This window comes from Gallinula chloropus (assembly GCF_964237585.1).
Source record: "Gallinula chloropus genome assembly, chromosome: 21".
NCBI classification, from domain to species: domain Eukaryota; kingdom Metazoa; phylum Chordata; class Aves; order Gruiformes; family Rallidae; genus Gallinula; species Gallinula chloropus.
Window position 1 is genome coordinate 10,239,128 of NC_140106.1, and position 15,857 is coordinate 10,254,984.

The 15,857-nt window shown below is 68.0% G+C and overlaps 2 protein-coding genes across 2 annotated transcripts; one reads left to right on the forward strand and one right to left on the reverse strand.

Moving 5' to 3' along the window:
* Positions 1–101: 101 nt before the first annotated feature.
* On the forward strand, positions 102–7,159 carry POLD2 (DNA polymerase delta 2, accessory subunit). Its single transcript, XM_084273805.1, has 11 exons — positions 102–152; positions 915–1,200; positions 3,826–3,947; positions 4,681–4,804; positions 4,888–5,002; positions 5,448–5,646; positions 5,774–5,854; positions 6,179–6,336; positions 6,435–6,562; positions 6,652–6,753; positions 6,877–7,159. The coding sequence occupies exons 2-11, from the start codon at positions 981–983 to the stop codon at positions 7,032–7,034; spliced, it is 1,407 nt and encodes a 468-aa protein (XP_084129931.1). The 5' UTR covers positions 102–152; positions 915–980; the 3' UTR covers positions 7,035–7,159.
* A 141-nt stretch (positions 7,160–7,300) lies between these two features.
* Positions 7,301–15,528, reverse strand: AEBP1 (AE binding protein 1; the record flags this gene model as incomplete). Its single annotated transcript, XM_084273913.1, has 20 exons — positions 7,301–8,189; positions 8,280–8,379; positions 8,560–8,699; positions 8,806–9,148; positions 9,232–9,411; positions 10,055–10,251; positions 10,359–10,482; positions 10,629–10,717; positions 10,822–10,966; positions 11,084–11,168; positions 11,262–11,401; positions 11,497–11,606; positions 11,722–11,796; positions 11,887–11,964; positions 12,579–12,668; positions 12,867–12,977; positions 13,274–13,357; positions 13,447–13,518; positions 14,576–15,013; positions 15,279–15,528. The coding sequence occupies 20 exons, from the start codon at positions 15,526–15,528 to the stop codon at positions 7,633–7,635; spliced, it is 3,408 nt and encodes a 1,135-aa protein (XP_084130039.1). The 3' UTR covers positions 7,301–7,632.
* Positions 15,529–15,857: the final 329 nt, after the last annotated feature.

Below are 15,857 nucleotides of genomic sequence, written 5' to 3' on the forward strand. Positions count from 1 at the left end.
CCCGCCGCCCTGACGTCACTTCTCCCGCCGCCACGCCACTTCCGGGCCCTGCGGCGCGCGCGCTCGCCTCTTCCCCGCCCCCCCCCCCTCCCCCTCCCCGTGGTGGGGTCCCGGTAACCGGCTGCGACCCCCGACCTCTAACCCCCGGCCCCGTACGTCACCCGCGGCCCGGGGCGGGGGGTGGGGGGGGTGTCCGGTACCGCGGCGGGGCGGGGGGGGGGAGGCCTGGGGGTCCCGGGGTCCCGGAGGGGTCCCGGCGCCCCGGGTGGTCCCGGTGTCGGGGCGGGTCCCGTTGTCCTGGGGGGGTCCCGGGGTCCCGGAGGGGTCCCGGCGTCCCGGTACCGCGGGAGGGTCCCGGCGCTCCGGGGGTCTTTAAGCGGGATACTGGGGGGTCGCGGTGTCCCGGGGGGTCCCGGTGTCCCGGCGGGTCCCGGTGTCCCGGGGGGGTCCCGTTGTCCTGGGCAGGTCCCGGTGTCCCGGGGGTTCCCGGTGTCGGGGCGGGTCCCGTTGTCCCGGGGGGGGTCCAGGCGTCCCGGCATGTCCCGGTACCGCGGGAGGGTCCCGGCGCTCCGGGGGTCTTTATGCGGGATGCTGGGGGGTCCCGGTACCATGGGCGGGGTCCCGGTGTCCTGGGGGGGTCCCAGTGTCCTGGGGCAGGACCCGTCTCACCAGGGGTCTTCATGCGGGGCGCTGGTGGGGGGTCCTGGGGTCTCGGTGCTGGGATGCGGCGGTGGGGGGTGGGGGGAGAGGAAGGGGCGTCCTGCCATGAGCCGGGGCTTTGGTGGGGGGTGCGGTGCAGGGGGTGCTGGGGAGGGGGGTGTGGGCTCCAGCTTGGGCTGGGTTGTGTTGGGGGGGGGTCGGTTTGTTTTGGGGGCTGTGGGATGGGATCCATCACTTGCCCCTGTGCTTTCCAGACCCAGCATCACCGCGTCATCACCGCATCACCGCGTCACCACAGCGTCACGACAGCGTCACCCGCCATGTTCTCGGAGCAGGCAGCCCCCACGGCGCAGGGCCTGCTGGCCCCCCCCTCCTCCCAGGCCTCCACCTTCGCCCGGGTGCCGGTGTCGGCCTATTCCGACCTGTCCCAGCCCTTCTGCCTGGGCGAGCGCAGCTTCGGCCGCCAGTACGCGCACATCTACGCCGTGCGCCTCGCCCAGATGCGCCACGTCCTGGAGCAGCGGGCCCGCCAGAAGTGGGGTGAGTGGGTTTGGGGAGCGACACCCTGACCCCTGCCCCCCCGCCCCCCCCTTCCCTGCCCCATCTCTAGGGCAGGAGGGTGAAGGTGTCTGGGAGCTCTGCAGTGATGCTCTGGTGGGTGCTGCCATTGCGGAGCCGTTACAGGGTCACGTATCCCACGGGCAGCGTTTGTCGTCCATCAGCAGAGGGGTGGCAGCAGGGACAGGGAGGGGATTGTCCCTCTCTGCTCTGCCCTCGGGAGGCCCCAGCTGGAGTCCTGTGGCCAGAGCTGGGGCCCAACACAAGGAAGATGTGGGGCTGTTGGAGAGGGGTCAGAGGAGCCACGGAGATGCTCAGAGGGCTGGAGCAGCTCCCCTACGCAGAGAGGCTGAGGGAGCTGGGCTGGGTCAGCCTGGAGAAGAGAAGGCTGTGGGGGGACCTCATTGCAGCCTCCCAGTGCCTGAAGGGAGCAGAGGAACAGGAGGGGAATCAGCTTGTTAAAGGGCAGAGACTGGCAGGACAAGGGGGATGGAGTGAAGCTGGAGGAGGGAAGGGTGAGATTAGATATTGGGGGGAAGTTCTTTGCAGAGAGAGTGGTGAGGGGCTGGAACAGGCTGCCCAGAGAGGGGGTGGGTGCCCCATCCCTGGGGGTGTTCAAGGCCAGGTTGGCTGGGGCCCTGGGCAACCTTGTGTAGCTCCAGGCCTGGAGGTTGGTGTCCCTGCCTGTGGCAGGGGGGTTGGAGCTCTGTGACCCTTGGGTTCCCTCCCAACCCATGCCATTCTATGATGATTCCAGTGTCCAACACAGCTGGGAACATCCCTAAAAACCCTCCCCCTCCCATCAAACCTCCCTCCCCAGCTCTGTGGGCCAGCTCAGAGCTTCCTCTGCCCCTCAGCAGCAGTGGGGCTTTGCCGGGGCGAGGGCTGGTGGGGCGCGCCGGCCAGGAAGCGGCGTGTGGGGGAATCGCTTCTCACACCCGGGGGCGGCCGTTTCCTCACCCCACAGGGCTGTGCTAGCGGGTGGGATCCTCGCCCTTACAAGTTTCCCCCCCAAAAAAAAACCCCCCTTTGGTGGTGACGGTGGCTGAAGCCACCCCAGCGCCGCGGCGGAGCTTCCTGGCAGGCCTCAGCGCCGCGTGCGGCTCCACACGTGGTGTAAAGCCTCTCACCCTGTCAGGCAGCCGAGCTTTCGGCTTTGCCCTTCTATGGAGGTATTTTTTGGGTCAATCTCACTTGTTTTTCTTCCTCCCCCCACCCCCAGGGGGGAGGCGCAGCCACGGTCCTTGGCTGGCCACCCCATGGCTTGGCTGGCCACCCCGTGCCTTGGCTGGCCACCCCGTGCCGTACCCCTGGCTCTTGCCAGCGGTGTCGGGAGCCAGTGGCTCTGTTCAGTCTCCACTCCCCAACCTCGTGATGGGATGAGGATTCTGGGCAGGGAGAAGCGCCTGCGGGCAAAATATCTGGTGAAAGCCACCCCCATCCTCCTGACCACGCAGGGCTGGGGGGTCAGAGCCAAGAATAAGAAGCTAAAACTGGATTGGGATGGGTTGTTTTTTTTCCCCTGACTCCTGAGTGTGTTTGTGCTCCTGGGATGGAGGAAGCGGCGCTGCCGGCTCGGCTGAGCGCGGGGTGCTGGTGGTGGGGGGGGGGGTGCTTTGCACCCAGCCACAGTCACGCTCCATGGGTATGGGATGGGTGCAGGTAGAGTTTGGAGGGGGGAACGTCACCCCAGCACCAAGAAAGATGAGCTGATGGAGCTGGCGTGGCGGCTGAGCTTTGGCAGGGTTGTTTTGGGAGAGGAGCCCAGCAGCCAGCCCGCCCCACTCCGGGGTTTGAGGGATGGATGGGCTTCAGGGGCCAGTTTGAAGGGGGAGGGGGGGATAAAAGTGTCAGAGACACGTAAGGGATGGGGCTGAAGCACCTCTGGGTCCTCGTGAGTGAGGTGAGGAGCCTTGGGCTCAGCTCGTGGTGTGCAAATGTTCCCTGGCCACAGAGATGTTGGGGTGCCAGGGCTGTGGGGCTGGTTCCCCAGAGCCAGGTCTCCCCCTGTGCACCCCCCCCAGGGCAGAGTGAACCCCACAGCTCCCCAGCGGGCTCTGTGCCTGCTCTGTCCCAAACACGTGGCTGTGCTGGGGGCTCTGGTTTCCAGATGAGATCCAGGGCAGAGGATCAGGTCCTGGCAGAGCTGGGGTTTTGGGGGGTTGGGAACGTCCCTCCTGCCTGTCAAGCTGGAGTGGGATGTTCGGGTCGCCTGCCCAAAGGCACCCAGAGGCTCCCTTCCCAGGCAGAGCCAGACCTGTGAGACCCTGTGGGAGCTCAGCACGCTGGCCGGGCTGGTGGCTGGGAGCTGTGGGTCCCCCAGACCCCACCATGACCCAACTTTCCCCCCCTCCTCCTCCTCCTCCTCGGCGCAGAGGAAATGCCGGCGGCAGCGCCGGGCTCTGCTCCGCTGTCTTGGCCCCATCTGGCCTCCACATGTGAGCTGGGCTCTGCGCCCCGGCACAACGCGAGAGGCTTCGCCACCTTCCCTCGCAGCCCTCAGCCTGTTCCTTCAGGCCGTTTCGGGCCTCCCCTGGCCGGCCTCGAGCCTTGCCCACCCTCACAGCCCTGCCTGAGGCCTGCTGAGCCCCGTCTCTGTCTCTGCAGGGGATGCCGTGGTGCTGAGGAAGCTCTCTGAGCTGCAGACGGGGGAGAAGTGCTGCGTGGTGGGGACGCTCTTCAAAGCCATGCAGCTGCAGCCCTCCATCCTGCAAGAGATCAGCGAGGAGGTAACAGGGAGGAGGGGGCATCCCTCCTTCACCCCAGAGGGACCTGCCTTCAGCCAGCCTTCCCTCCCGCCGCTTCCCTCCCGCTCACGAGCAGGAGCTGCCATGGCTGCGACGCGGGGAGCCGCCGTAGGGCCTTCTGGCGGCCAGCCCTGGCCCTCGACGCCACCGCTCTTGGTGCCCCCCCTTCCCACCAGCGTCCATCTTGTCCTTGGCACTGCCCCTGGGGGGGTTGGGGTGTAGCAGAACCCCCTTTCCCTGCTGCAGGCAAGGAGGTGAGGAGGGGGAGGCCCGCAGCGGAGCTCTGAGATCCCCGTGGGGCGCTGGGGGGGCTTTGTCTGCTCCCAGCTGGCCCACTGGGAAGTTTGGAGCCCGCCAGGCAGGGCTCAGAGGCAGCTGGGGGGATGGCAAAGACTCTTCCCAAGGCCAGCTGGAGTCGGAGCCACCTGGCTGAGCCGCTTCCTCCTCCTTGGCCGGGCAGTCACGCTGGTGTTGGCTCCTCCGGGGCGCGGCGGGGGAGCGTGAAGCGAAAGCAGCTCTCCCGGGTGGCGTGCAGCTGGCGAGGGAGCCGCGGGGCCTCCGAGGGCGGTGAGGGGGCCGGGGCGGTGGCAGCTCTCTGGGGTCACACAGCCACCCTCTGCTTTGCACAAGTGGGGTTTGGGAAGGGCCCTTTGGGGTGGTTCGGTGTCGCTGAGGCCCTCAGAGCGTACCCTGTGTACCCCCCACCCACCCACAGCACAACCTGGTGCCTCAGCCGCCCATGCCCAAATACATCGACCCCTCCGACGAGCTGATCCTGGAGGATGAGCAGCAGCGGATCAAGCTGGAAGGAGCCATCGAGGTGCAGAAGCTGGTGACAGGTAGGGGATGATGGCCCCTTCCATGGTGGGAGCCACCTCACAGGGCCTATCCGGGGGTGCTGACCCGCCGCTCTCTGCCGTAGGGACCGTCTTTGCCGTGTACGGCTCCGAGCAGGACGATGGCAAGTTCCTGGTGGAAGATCACTGCTTCGCCAACCTGCCCCAGCCCCTGCCCTGGAACGGCCCCAGCACAGACCGGTGAGTCCCAGTGGTGATGGGAGCGGGGCTGGTGAGCGTGTCCCTGAGCCCCAGTGACCATGTGCCCCGTGCGCCCGTGGGGAGTAAGCGCCTCGTGCCCGAGAGCCGTCTCTCTCGGCGTGGGCAGCCCCAATGTCGCCACACAGGCAGGGGATTGAGAGGTTGGGGATTGGGATTGGGATTGGGGATGGGGGATTTGAATGGGGGATTGGGGATGGGGATGGGGATGGGGGATTGGGGGGATGGGGATTGAGATTGGGGATGGATGATTTGGATGGGGGATTGGGGATGGGGATTGGGATTGGGGGTTGGTGTTGGGATTGGGGGGATGGGGATTGAGATTGGGGATGGATGATTTGGATGGGGGATTGCAGATGGGGATTGGGATTGGGGATTGGGATTAGGGATTGGGGATTGGGATTGCTTCCCAAGCTTCTCCTCTCAGGTTTGTGCTGCTGGTGTCGGGGCTGGGGCTGGGCAGTGGCAGCGGTGAGTCCCTGCTGAGCACCCAGCTGCTGGTGGACGTGGTGACAGGGCAGCTGGGTGCCGAGGGCGAGCAGAGCTGCGCCGCACACATCTCCCGCGTCATCATGGCGGGGAACCTGCTGAGCCAGAACACGCAGAGCCGGGACACCATCAACAAGGTATGGAGGGGAAAGTGGGGGGGGTCTTCAGGCTCAGCTGTGCCCTTTGGGGTGCTTGGCACAGGGGGTCCCGAGGGATTGGAGGTGGCACGGTGTGGGTCCCTCACTGTCTTCCCCACTGGCCCAGGCCAAATACTTGACCAAGAAGACGCAGGCAGCGAGCGTGGAGGCCGTGAAGATGCTGGATGAGATCCTGCTGCAGCTCTGTGTGAGTGCTTGGGGCAGGGGAGGCTGGACTGGGACATTCAGGGGAGGGAGCCAACAGCCCAGGGGTGCAGGGCAGCAAACGCCCCTTCCCTGGCTCCACGTGCTGCACGGGAACGCTGCGGGAAGGGGAGGCAGCCCACAGATCCCTCTCCCAGCATCTGCTCTCCAGTGGTAAAGCCAAGCCCGGCTTCCTGTGGGGAAGCATCAGGCGCCAAAGCGGGGAGCGAGGCAGAGCTGGCAGCAAGCTCCCAGTCCCTTTGGAGAGGGGGCTGGTTTGGCCACCCCCCCACGCCCCCCACCCAGCACTCTTCCACTGTGCCCACAGACCTCGGTGCCCGTGGACGTGATGCCCGGTGAGTTCGACCCCACCAACTACACGCTGCCGCAGCAGCCGCTGCATCACTGCATGCTGCCCCTCGCCCGCGCCTACTCCACGCTCCGCCTCGTCACCAACCCCTACCAGGCCGACGTGGACGGTGTCAGGTGAGAATCCCTGGAGTGCCACCAGCTGCTGGCAGTGGGGGAGCATGGGGTGAGCCCCAGTGTCTGAATCTCTTGTTCTTTCCCCCCCTAAAATGTAGGTTTTTGGGAACGTCGGGGCAGAACATCAGCGACATCTTCAAGTACAGCAGCATGGATGACTACCTGGAGATCCTGGAGTGGACGCTGCAGGCTGGACACATCAGCCCCACAGCCCCGGATACCCTGGGTAGGGCAAGAGCTGGGGGGCTGTGAGGCTCAGTGGGGGGTGTTGTGGGGGGAGCGGGTTCCCTGACTGGTTCCCACCACCCCTCCCAGGCTGCTACCCCTTCTACAAATCGGACCCGTTCATCCTCACCGAGTGCCCTCACGTCTACTTCTGCGGCAACGCTCCCCGCTTCCAGTGCAAGGTGCTCAAAGGTGAGTCCCACAGGACCACCCCCCCCCCCCCCAAAGTCCTCGCTGGGAGCTGGCACCCCATACCGGGGGGGCATTGGAGGTCCCGTGCTGTTCATCCCCCTGATGGCCCCTCTGTCTGTGCAGGGGAGGATGGGCAGCGGGTCCTGCTGGTGACGGTGCCCGACTTCAGCGCCACGCAGACCGCCTGCCTCATCAACCTGCGGAACCTCAGCTGCCAGCCCATCAGCTTCTCTGGCTTCGGGGCTGAGGATGATGATGGGGACATGGAGGTCACACACTGACTGAGCGGGCAGGGCAGGGACTTGAGAAGCCCCTTGGAAGGTGCCCACCACCTTTGTGTCACCCCAGGAGGGCTGGCACGGAGCCCCCGGGACGCGGGAGAGAGGAGAGATGCTTGTACCAATATAACTCGATTTATTTGTGTACCAAAAAGAACCCCCCAAACCCCCAACCTGTGTGGAGGGGACAGGGGCTGCGCCCGTCTCCGTGCGGGCCCTGCCCTGGAGAGCGGGATCACCCCCCCAATCCCCCCCCCCCCAGTGCTGGGAGACTGGGGTGCAGTGAGGGCCGTGTCCTGCTTGTCCCTCTCCCCTGCCAGGTGAGGGCTGCCACTGCCCAGCCCTGTGGGACAGGGATGGGGATGGGGCAGCACATCCCTCCCTGCCTGGTGCTGGAGCTTGGTGAGGGGCACGCTGGGCAGCTTTTGGGGTGAGTGTCAGCACAGCGTGCTCTGCAGTCCAGGGAAGCAGCGTGGATGAGGAGTTGGAGCCCCCCTGGAGCGAGGAGCCCCCCCTCCAAAGCGAGCTGCCTGAGGCTCAAGGCAAACCCGCTGCCAGGGCCTGGCCTTGGCCAGAGGCACGAGCAGGGGCCCAGGGTCTCCTAGTCCCCAAAGTTCACGGTGTAGGTCTCGGCCGTGGTGAAGGGCTGCGCCGTCCCCGTGCCCACCTCCCAGGCCTCCGTCTCCGTCACCAGCTCGGTCACCACCTCCGTTTCAGTTTCGGTCTCCATCTCCCAGGTACCAGCCGTGGGTGGCTCCTGGCTCCAGGGCGCGTAAGCAGTGCTGCTGAAGGGGAAGGGCAGGGCCGTGGTGGGCGGCAGGGCGGTGGGGCCGCTGGCGGTGGTGGTGGCGTTGAGCCGCCGCAGCCTCATCTGCTGCCGCAGCCGCATGCGGTGCCGCAGCCGCATCCGCAGCCGCATGCGCTCGCGGGGCGTCATGGGGCGGCCGGGCACGACGCGGCGGATGGGCCGGTTCCCGTTCATGGCCATGATCTCCCGGATGCGCTTCCAGTTGGAGCGGGACAGGACGAAGTTGCACTGGGTGGCCCCGATGTCGTAGAAGACGCTGCAGGTCTTGACGCTGGGGTTGTAGCCCTCGGCCCGCGCCGACACGCGGTACTCCCCCGGGTTGAGGATGCGCCAGTAATCCCCACCGCTGGCTGCGGGGAGCGAGGGGAGGGGCAGGGGGTGAGGGGGGGGCAGCACCGTGCCACTGGCACCCTGCCCGGTGTGCTACCCCGTGCTCCTACCTGTCTTGACGTTGTGGTTGATCCCCCCCACGACGATGGTGGCGTTGGCGATGGGTTCTCCTTGCTGGTCTGTCACCACGCCCTTGATGCCCCGATGGACCTACGTGAGGAAGGGGGATGGGAAGAGCCCTGTGGGGTTAGGAGGGGGGAGGCATCTGACAGCACCCTGCCTGGCACATCCCAGTACCCTGCCCGGCACATCCCAGCACCCTGCCCAGCACATCCCGGCACCCTGCCCGGCACATCCCAGCACCCTGCCCGGCACGTCCCAGCACCCTGCCTGCTCCATGAAGGTGAGCAGCGACTCCTTGTTGTTCTCCCACTCCTGCTGCAGCTCGCTCTCGTGGGGGAACTTGTCGCAGCCCAGGTAGATGGAGAGCTCCAGGCAGTTGGTGTGCAGGTAGCTGAAGTCATTCATGGCTGCAAAACAACCAGTGTCACCAGTGTGCCCACCCAGCTTCTCACTCACACCCCCACCAGCCGCGGGGCGCACGAGGCGACGCCGTAGGGCGCAGCACCCACTTACTGCCAGCCCGTGGGTGCCACTTGGCCCCTTGCACGATGCCCATGGAGTCGGTCATGTCCTGCGTGTGGCAGCCCCCGCGGAAGGTCTCGGTCATGGTGAGGTGGGCCGAGGCGTAGGAGATGGCGAGCCAGCGGAAGATGGCGTGGTCGGGCGTCTCCTGCAGCTCGGGGTTCTCGTCCTCGTAGTCATCGGGCGGGCGCGGGGCGGTCGCTGGTGTCGGGCTGCGAGGCCGGGCGGTGTCGAAGGGGTAGGACACCAGCTTCTCCCCGCCTTGCAGGTTGGCTCCCAGCACGAAGGGGTTCTTGTCCATCCACGCCATCACCGCCCGCGTCTCCACCGCCACCTGCCGAGGTGGGTGCGGTGGCGTGAGATGCCACCTCCCCGGTGCCAACCCCGGTGACGCGCCCCGGGGACCCCGTGGCTCACCGTGGCATCCTCGGCCAGGTAGTGCTCCGGGATGGGGACGTGGTGGTTGGGGAACTTGTGGGGCACCAGCCTCCTCTCCTCAGCCACCCACAGTGCCGAAGCCAAGTCGGGGAAGTTCTCAAAGAGGTCGTAGCCCTCCTCTGTCCAGTGCCCCAGAGCCCAATTGCCCAGCTCCGAGCCCTGCGGGCAGCCCAGGGCAGTGGTGAGCCCTGGGGCTGCATCCCACCATCCCCTTACAGCCCTGCCACCCCCTCACCATTCCCCCATCCCCTCACCATCCCCACCATCCCCTCATTGTCCCCCAACTGTCCCCACTATCCCCTTACTGTCCCCACCATCCCCTTACAGCCCTGCTGTCCCCTTACCATCTCCACCACCCCCTTACCACCCCCTCACCGTCCTCACCATTCCTGCCACTCCCTCACCACCCCCACCATCCCCTCACCATCCCCACCATCCCCTCACCGTCCCCACCACCCCCTCACTGTCCCCACCATCCCCTGACTGTCCCCACCACCCCCTCACTGTCCCCACCACCCTCTCACCATCCCCACTATCCCCTTGCCACCCCCACCACCCTCTCACCATCCCCACTATCCCCTTGCCACCCCCACCACCCTCTCACCATCCCCACTATCCCCTTACCATCCCCACCATGCTCTCACCATCCCCACTACCCCCTCACCATCCCCACCACTCCCTCACCAACCCCACCACCCCCCACCATCCCCACCACCCCCTCACCATCCCCACCATCCCCTCACCACCCCACCATGCTCTCACTGTCCCCACCACCCCCTCCCCATCCCCGCCATGCCCTCACCGCCTCGCGGGCCAGCTCGTAGCCATCAGGGTTGAGGGAGGGCACAAGGTGGATGCGGGTTTCGGTCACCAGGCTGCGGACACGGGGGTTGCCGTCCTGGTACTCCTTGCACAGGAACTGCATGAGGAGGAGCAGCAGCTCCCGGCCCAGCACCTCGTTCCCGTGCAGCCCGGCCGTGTAGCGGAACTCGGGCTCTCCTGCGGGCAGGGCACAGGCAGGGTCAGCATGATGCCAGCACCCCTGCCCGTGCCTTGGGGCTGTAGCCAGGTGCCCCCTCCCACCCCCCCAAGCCTTCCCCTCTCACCTGTCTCATGCTCCCCTGGGTTGTCAGAGATCTCCATGGCGTAGATCTTCAGCCCCCGCGAGCTCTTGCCGATGTTGTAGATGCGGGTGATGGTGGGACACTCCTCGTTCACCACCTTCATCAGCTGCGGGCACGGGGGGGGGGGGGTGGGTGATGGGAGGGTGGGGGCAGTGCTTTTGGGGGGGGGGAGGATGACACGAGCCAGCCCCCCCTCCATGGCGGTGCTCACCCCCCCCCCCCAGCAGTGCCCACCCCCACGGCGGTGCTCACCTGCCTCATGTCCTTGTAGGTGTGGTGGCGGAAGTCCAGGTTGTCGGTGGAGGTCACCTCGTTCTGCTGGGTGTAGTAGCTGCTGACGGCTGCACAGGGGATGAAGACACAGCGGTGGGGTGCCAGGCAGCCATAACACCCCATAAACCCCCCCCCCCTAGATCCCCCCTGGCAGAGGCTGGGTGGCCCTTACTGGAGAGGGGGCAGCCCAGGACCTCGAGGCGCAGGCAGAGGCTGCCGTTCCACGTCTGGGGGTAGATGCGGATGTAACGGGCCACCACGGGCTCGGGGAACTCGGTCAGCACCGGCGTGTCCTTGTCCACGTTGCCATAAAACATCTGCCAGGAAGATGTTTTATCAGGAAGAGATGTAGGCAGGGTGGGGTGGGAAGGGAAGAAGAGGCTCCCTACCACCCCCGTGCCTCCCTGTCCCCCCCACCCCCAGCCACCCCTCACCATCTCCTCGTAGCCATTGGTGTACATCACCCAGGCCTGGCTGTCGTTGCTGAAGCCCACATAGAAGCTGGTGACAAAGTCCTCGCTGCAGGAGGAAGGGGAAGGGGTTGGGATGTGGTGGGGAGGGTGTCCCAAGCCGCTCACCCACCCCCCTCCCCGCTCAGCCCCTGGCCCGTACTGGATCTGGGAGTCGCGGCCCTGGGTGATGACGCCGGTGAACTTGGTGGTGCGGCGGGTGTCCACCTCCAGCCAGTGGGCCCGGCTGTCGTCCTCGGCACACCAAGCCCCATCGAAGAAATCATCCTCGTTGGCACCCGCCTGGGGTGGGGACAGTGGTGGGGGACGTGGATTTGGGCGGGGGGGCAGGGGGTGTTGTCCCACTGGCACAGAGGGGGTGGGTGGGTGACCCTCACCTGCATGTTGAGGCGGCCGCGCTGGGCACCCAGCCCGTGGCGCAGCATGGAGGAGGCCAGCAGCTGGTCGTCCTCGATGCGGTGGGACTCCAGGCCAATGGGGGGGCACCCTGGGGACAGCGGGGAGGGGGGTGGAGAGGTGATGGGCATCCCCCCCCATCCCTGTTCCCCCCCCCCCCCCAGCCAGCGAGGGGCCCGCTGCCCCCTGGGCACAGGGCTGCTCACTTGTCTTCTCCTCCGGAGGGGCCCACTCGTCCTCGTCCGGATCCCACTTCTTCCCCCCGGGCTTTTTGGGTTTTCCTGGGAAAACATGAATGAGGTGGGGGGGAGAGGGGGGCAGAGCCTGGGGGGACAGGGCTGGGGGTGTGAGGATGGGGGGCTGGCACCCACCTTTGCGGTCCTGGCCCTTCTCCTCTACCCAGGGCTCCTCCTCATCCTCTTTGCTGCTGCCGCCCTTCTTGGGCTTCCCTGGGGTAGGAGGGTGGCTGTTGGGTATGTGCCCCCCACCCAGGGATGTGTCGCCTACCCCAGGGACATGCCCCCCCACCCAGGGAGGTGCCTCTCACCCTGAGGACATTCCCCCTACCCAGGGATGTGACCCCACCCCAGGGACTTGCCCCCCACCCAGGGATGTGTCCCCTACCCCAGGGACTTGCCCCCTACCCAGGGATGTGTCCGCCACCCAGGGATGTGTCCCCCACCCAGGGAGGTGCCTCTCACCCTGAGGACATTCCCCCCACCCAGGGATGTGTCCCCCACCCCAGGGACATTCCCCCTACCCAGGAATGTGCCCCCTGCCCAGGGACATTCCCCTCCACCCCAAGGACATGCCCCCCACCCAGGGAGGTGCCTCCCACCATGAGGACATGTCCCCCCACCCAGGGATATGCCCCCCACCCCAGGAGGTGCCCCCCACCCTGAGGACATTCCCCCCACCCAGGAAGGTGCCCCCCCACCCAGGGACCTTCCCCTCCACCCCAAGGACATGGCCCCCACCCAGAGAGGTGCCCCCCACCCCTGGATGTACCCCCCACCCCGGAAGGAGCCCCCCACCCCGGGAGAAGCCCCCCCCCGCGCCTCACAGGGTTTGAGCTTCTCCTCGTCCGTCTCCATCTCGTCCCCTTTGTCCGGGTGTTTCCGGGGCTTCGGCGGGGGGGGCAGCCCGTACGCCACTGCGGGGGGCAAAGGGGGGGCTGGGACACCCCTGGAGGGCCGGGGGGGGGGGTAGGGGGGGGTGCCAGCGATCCCCCAGTTGGGTGCTGGGGAGGGGGGGGTCCAGGCAGAGCCGCCCAGAGCTGGAAAGGAGGTGGGGGGGAGGGGTTGTCCCGGCCGCCCCCCCCCACATCCCCCCCCCCGTCCCCCCCACTCACGGTCATCATAGTCGGGCGGCTCGAAGCTCTCCTCGTAGTCCCCTTCGGTCACGGGGGGGGGCAGCGGGGGGGGCTGGGGGGGAGGCTGTGGGGGTGGCTCCTCCGGCTTTGCTGAGGGGGGAAAAGAAAGGGGCTGTGCTGGGGGGGGTGGGCACATGATACCCCCCTGTCCTTGTAGGACCCCCCCCCACTTCTGTGGGGCCTCAATGGGACACACACACACACACCCCCCTCCACCCCCCCCCCGTGTCCCCACAGGATCTCCGTGCCTCTGCGGGACCCCCACCCCTTTGGGACCCCCACCCCAGCTCCAGGCTGCCCCAAAATGCCACTCCCCGGGGTTGTGTGCCCCCCCATCCCTCCCCTCTGCCCACACACACCCCCCCCGGCCCCCCCCCCCCACTGACATGGCTGCTCGGGCTGGGGCCAGACTCTCTCGGGTCTCTTCCTGCTCGGGGGCTTGCGGGGCCGCTGCCGCCGGGTGAACTCGACTGGGGACAGAGCCAGGGGGTGACACTGAGTTTGGGGGAGCACCGGGGGTGTCCCATCCCCCCCCTCAGCCCCCCCCACGGATCCGTACAGTCCTCGTAGTCCTCCCGCTCCAGCTGCTCGTTGTAATCCAGCGTCGGTGGCTCCGGCTCCTCGGGCACCTCTGCGGGGAGGGGGCGTGTGGGAGGGGGGGGACCGCGGGTGGCACCGGGGAGGTGACATTGGGCAGCGGGGAGATGACACTGGGCAGCGAGGGGGTGGCACTGGGGAGCGGGGAGGTGGCCGAGGGGAGCAGAGAGGTGGCATCTGGGTGCGGGGAGGTGACACCAGGGCGCAGGGAGGTGGTCGAGGGGAGCAGGGAGGTGGCACTGGGGAGCAGGGAGGTGGCATCTGGGCGCAGGGAGGTGACACCAGGGCGCAGGGAGGTGGCATTGGGGAGCGGGGAAGTGGCCGAGGGAATGGGGAGGTGACATCGGGGCACGGGGAGGTGGCCGAGGGGAGCAGGGAGGTGGCACTGGGGAGCAGGGAGGTGGCATCTGAGTGCAGGGAGGTGACACCAGGGCGCAGGGAGGTGGCATTTGGGCACGGGGAGGTGACATCGGGGCACGGGGAGGTGGCCGAGGGGAGCAGAGAGGTGGCATCTGGGCGCAGGGAGGTGACACCAGGGCGCAGGGAGGTGGTTGAGGGGAGCAGGGAGGTGGCACTAGGGAGCAGGGAGGTGGCATCTGAGTGCAGGGAGGTGACACCGGGGCGCAGGGAGGTGGCCGGGGTACAAAGAGGTGGCCCTGTGGCACGGGGACGTGACACCAGGGAGTCGGGGGATGACACGAGGGCACAGGGAGGTGACCGAGGTACAGGGAGGTGTCCCCAAGACACACACAGGGAGGTGGCCCGGGGCCAGAGCACTCACCGGGCTGGGGCTCGGGGTGCCCCTCCTCCCAGGGCTCGCTCGGTGGCTCCTCCAGCCCCCCTGGGGACAGGGACACGGAGCGAGGAGCTGGCGCGGCCCCCCCAGCCCCCACCCCCCCGCCGAAAGGACACCCCCCCGGAGGGGAAGGGGGAGGGGGTGACCCCGGTGGGGACCCCACAGTGGGGGGGTGAAGCTGTGAGGTGCCACCAGGGAGTCGAGCGGGATGCGGGGTGATGCCAAAACACCTCCCACACCCCCAACACCCCTCCCAACCCAGCTCGAGGCGAGACGGGGCCCCCCCAAGACTCACCTCGGCCACCTCCATCCTCCTCCTCCTCCTCGTAGGGCGACGGCTGCTCTGGGAAGCGGGATGTCCCCGCGCTGTCCCCATCCGGCGGGGGCTGCGGAGTGGCGAGGGGCTTCGGGGGGGTGGGGGGGGGCTCCGGTGGCTTCTTGCCGGGAGGGGACTTGGTGGCCTTGGCTGGTTTCTCCTTGGGCTTTTTGGAGCCTTTTGGGGTTTTTCCGGAGCCTTTTGGGTTTTTTTCCTTGGGCTTCTTGGGGGGCTTCTCCTTGTCCCTGTCCTTGTCCTTGTCCCGGTCCCTGTCCCGGTCCCGGTCCCGGTCCCTGTCCCGGTCCTTGTCCTTCTTGGAGCCCCGGGCTCTCTCCTTGGGCTTCTTGGTGGGTTTGGGAGGTTTTTCCTTCTTCCCCTTCTTGGGTTTCTCGGGCTCCGTCAGCCGCCCCGGGGAGCCTGCGGAGTTGGGGAGGGGTGGCGGGGTGGGGGGGGCGCACACAGCCGCCCCGACGCGGGGTGAGGGGCGGCCAGGGGGGGTTCGGGGGGTCCCCACCTCCCTCCGCAGCCCTGCTCCTCACCCCCATCCCCCCCCCCCCATTTCCCCTCACACCCCCAGCCTCGCCACCCCTTTACCCCCCCTCCCACCCCCCCCTCACCCCCCCCCGGCTGCTCCCGGTCCCGGAGCATCCCCCGCCCGGAGGTGCCGGTGCCGCCCGCTCACCGGTGTCGGTGTCGGTGCCGGTGTCCAGGTGGGTGCCGAAGCCCAACTCGGTGCCATCCCCGTCCCCATCCCCGTCCTCGCCGCCGTCCCCGCGCTCCCCGGGCCCGAGGAAACCCCGCAGAAACGCTTCGATCTCGGCGTCGGTGAGCGCGGGAGGCGCGGCGGGGCCCGGGGCGGCCCCGGGCGGCAGCAGCGGCAGCAGCGCGGCCGCCAGCAGGAGGCAGGAGCGGGGCGGCCCCGCCGGAGCCATCCCCGCCACCGCCGCACCGGCCCCGGCCCCGGCCCCGCCAGCCCCGGGCGGGAGGGCGGGGGGCGGGCGCAGACCTCGGGGGCGGCACCACCGGGATGCGGAGGGGGGGGGGGGGGCGGGGGGGGAGGAGGGGGGCGGCACCGGGCTGTACCGGGACTGGGACTGGCACTGCCTGGCATGGCACTGGGACTGCTGCACCGGGACCGGGCTGCCCCGGCACCGGCACCGGCACCAGCACCAGCACTGCACTGGGACTGGCACTGGGACTGGGACTGGCACTGGGACTGGGACTGGCACTGCCTGGCATGGCACCGGCACTGGCAGTGCAC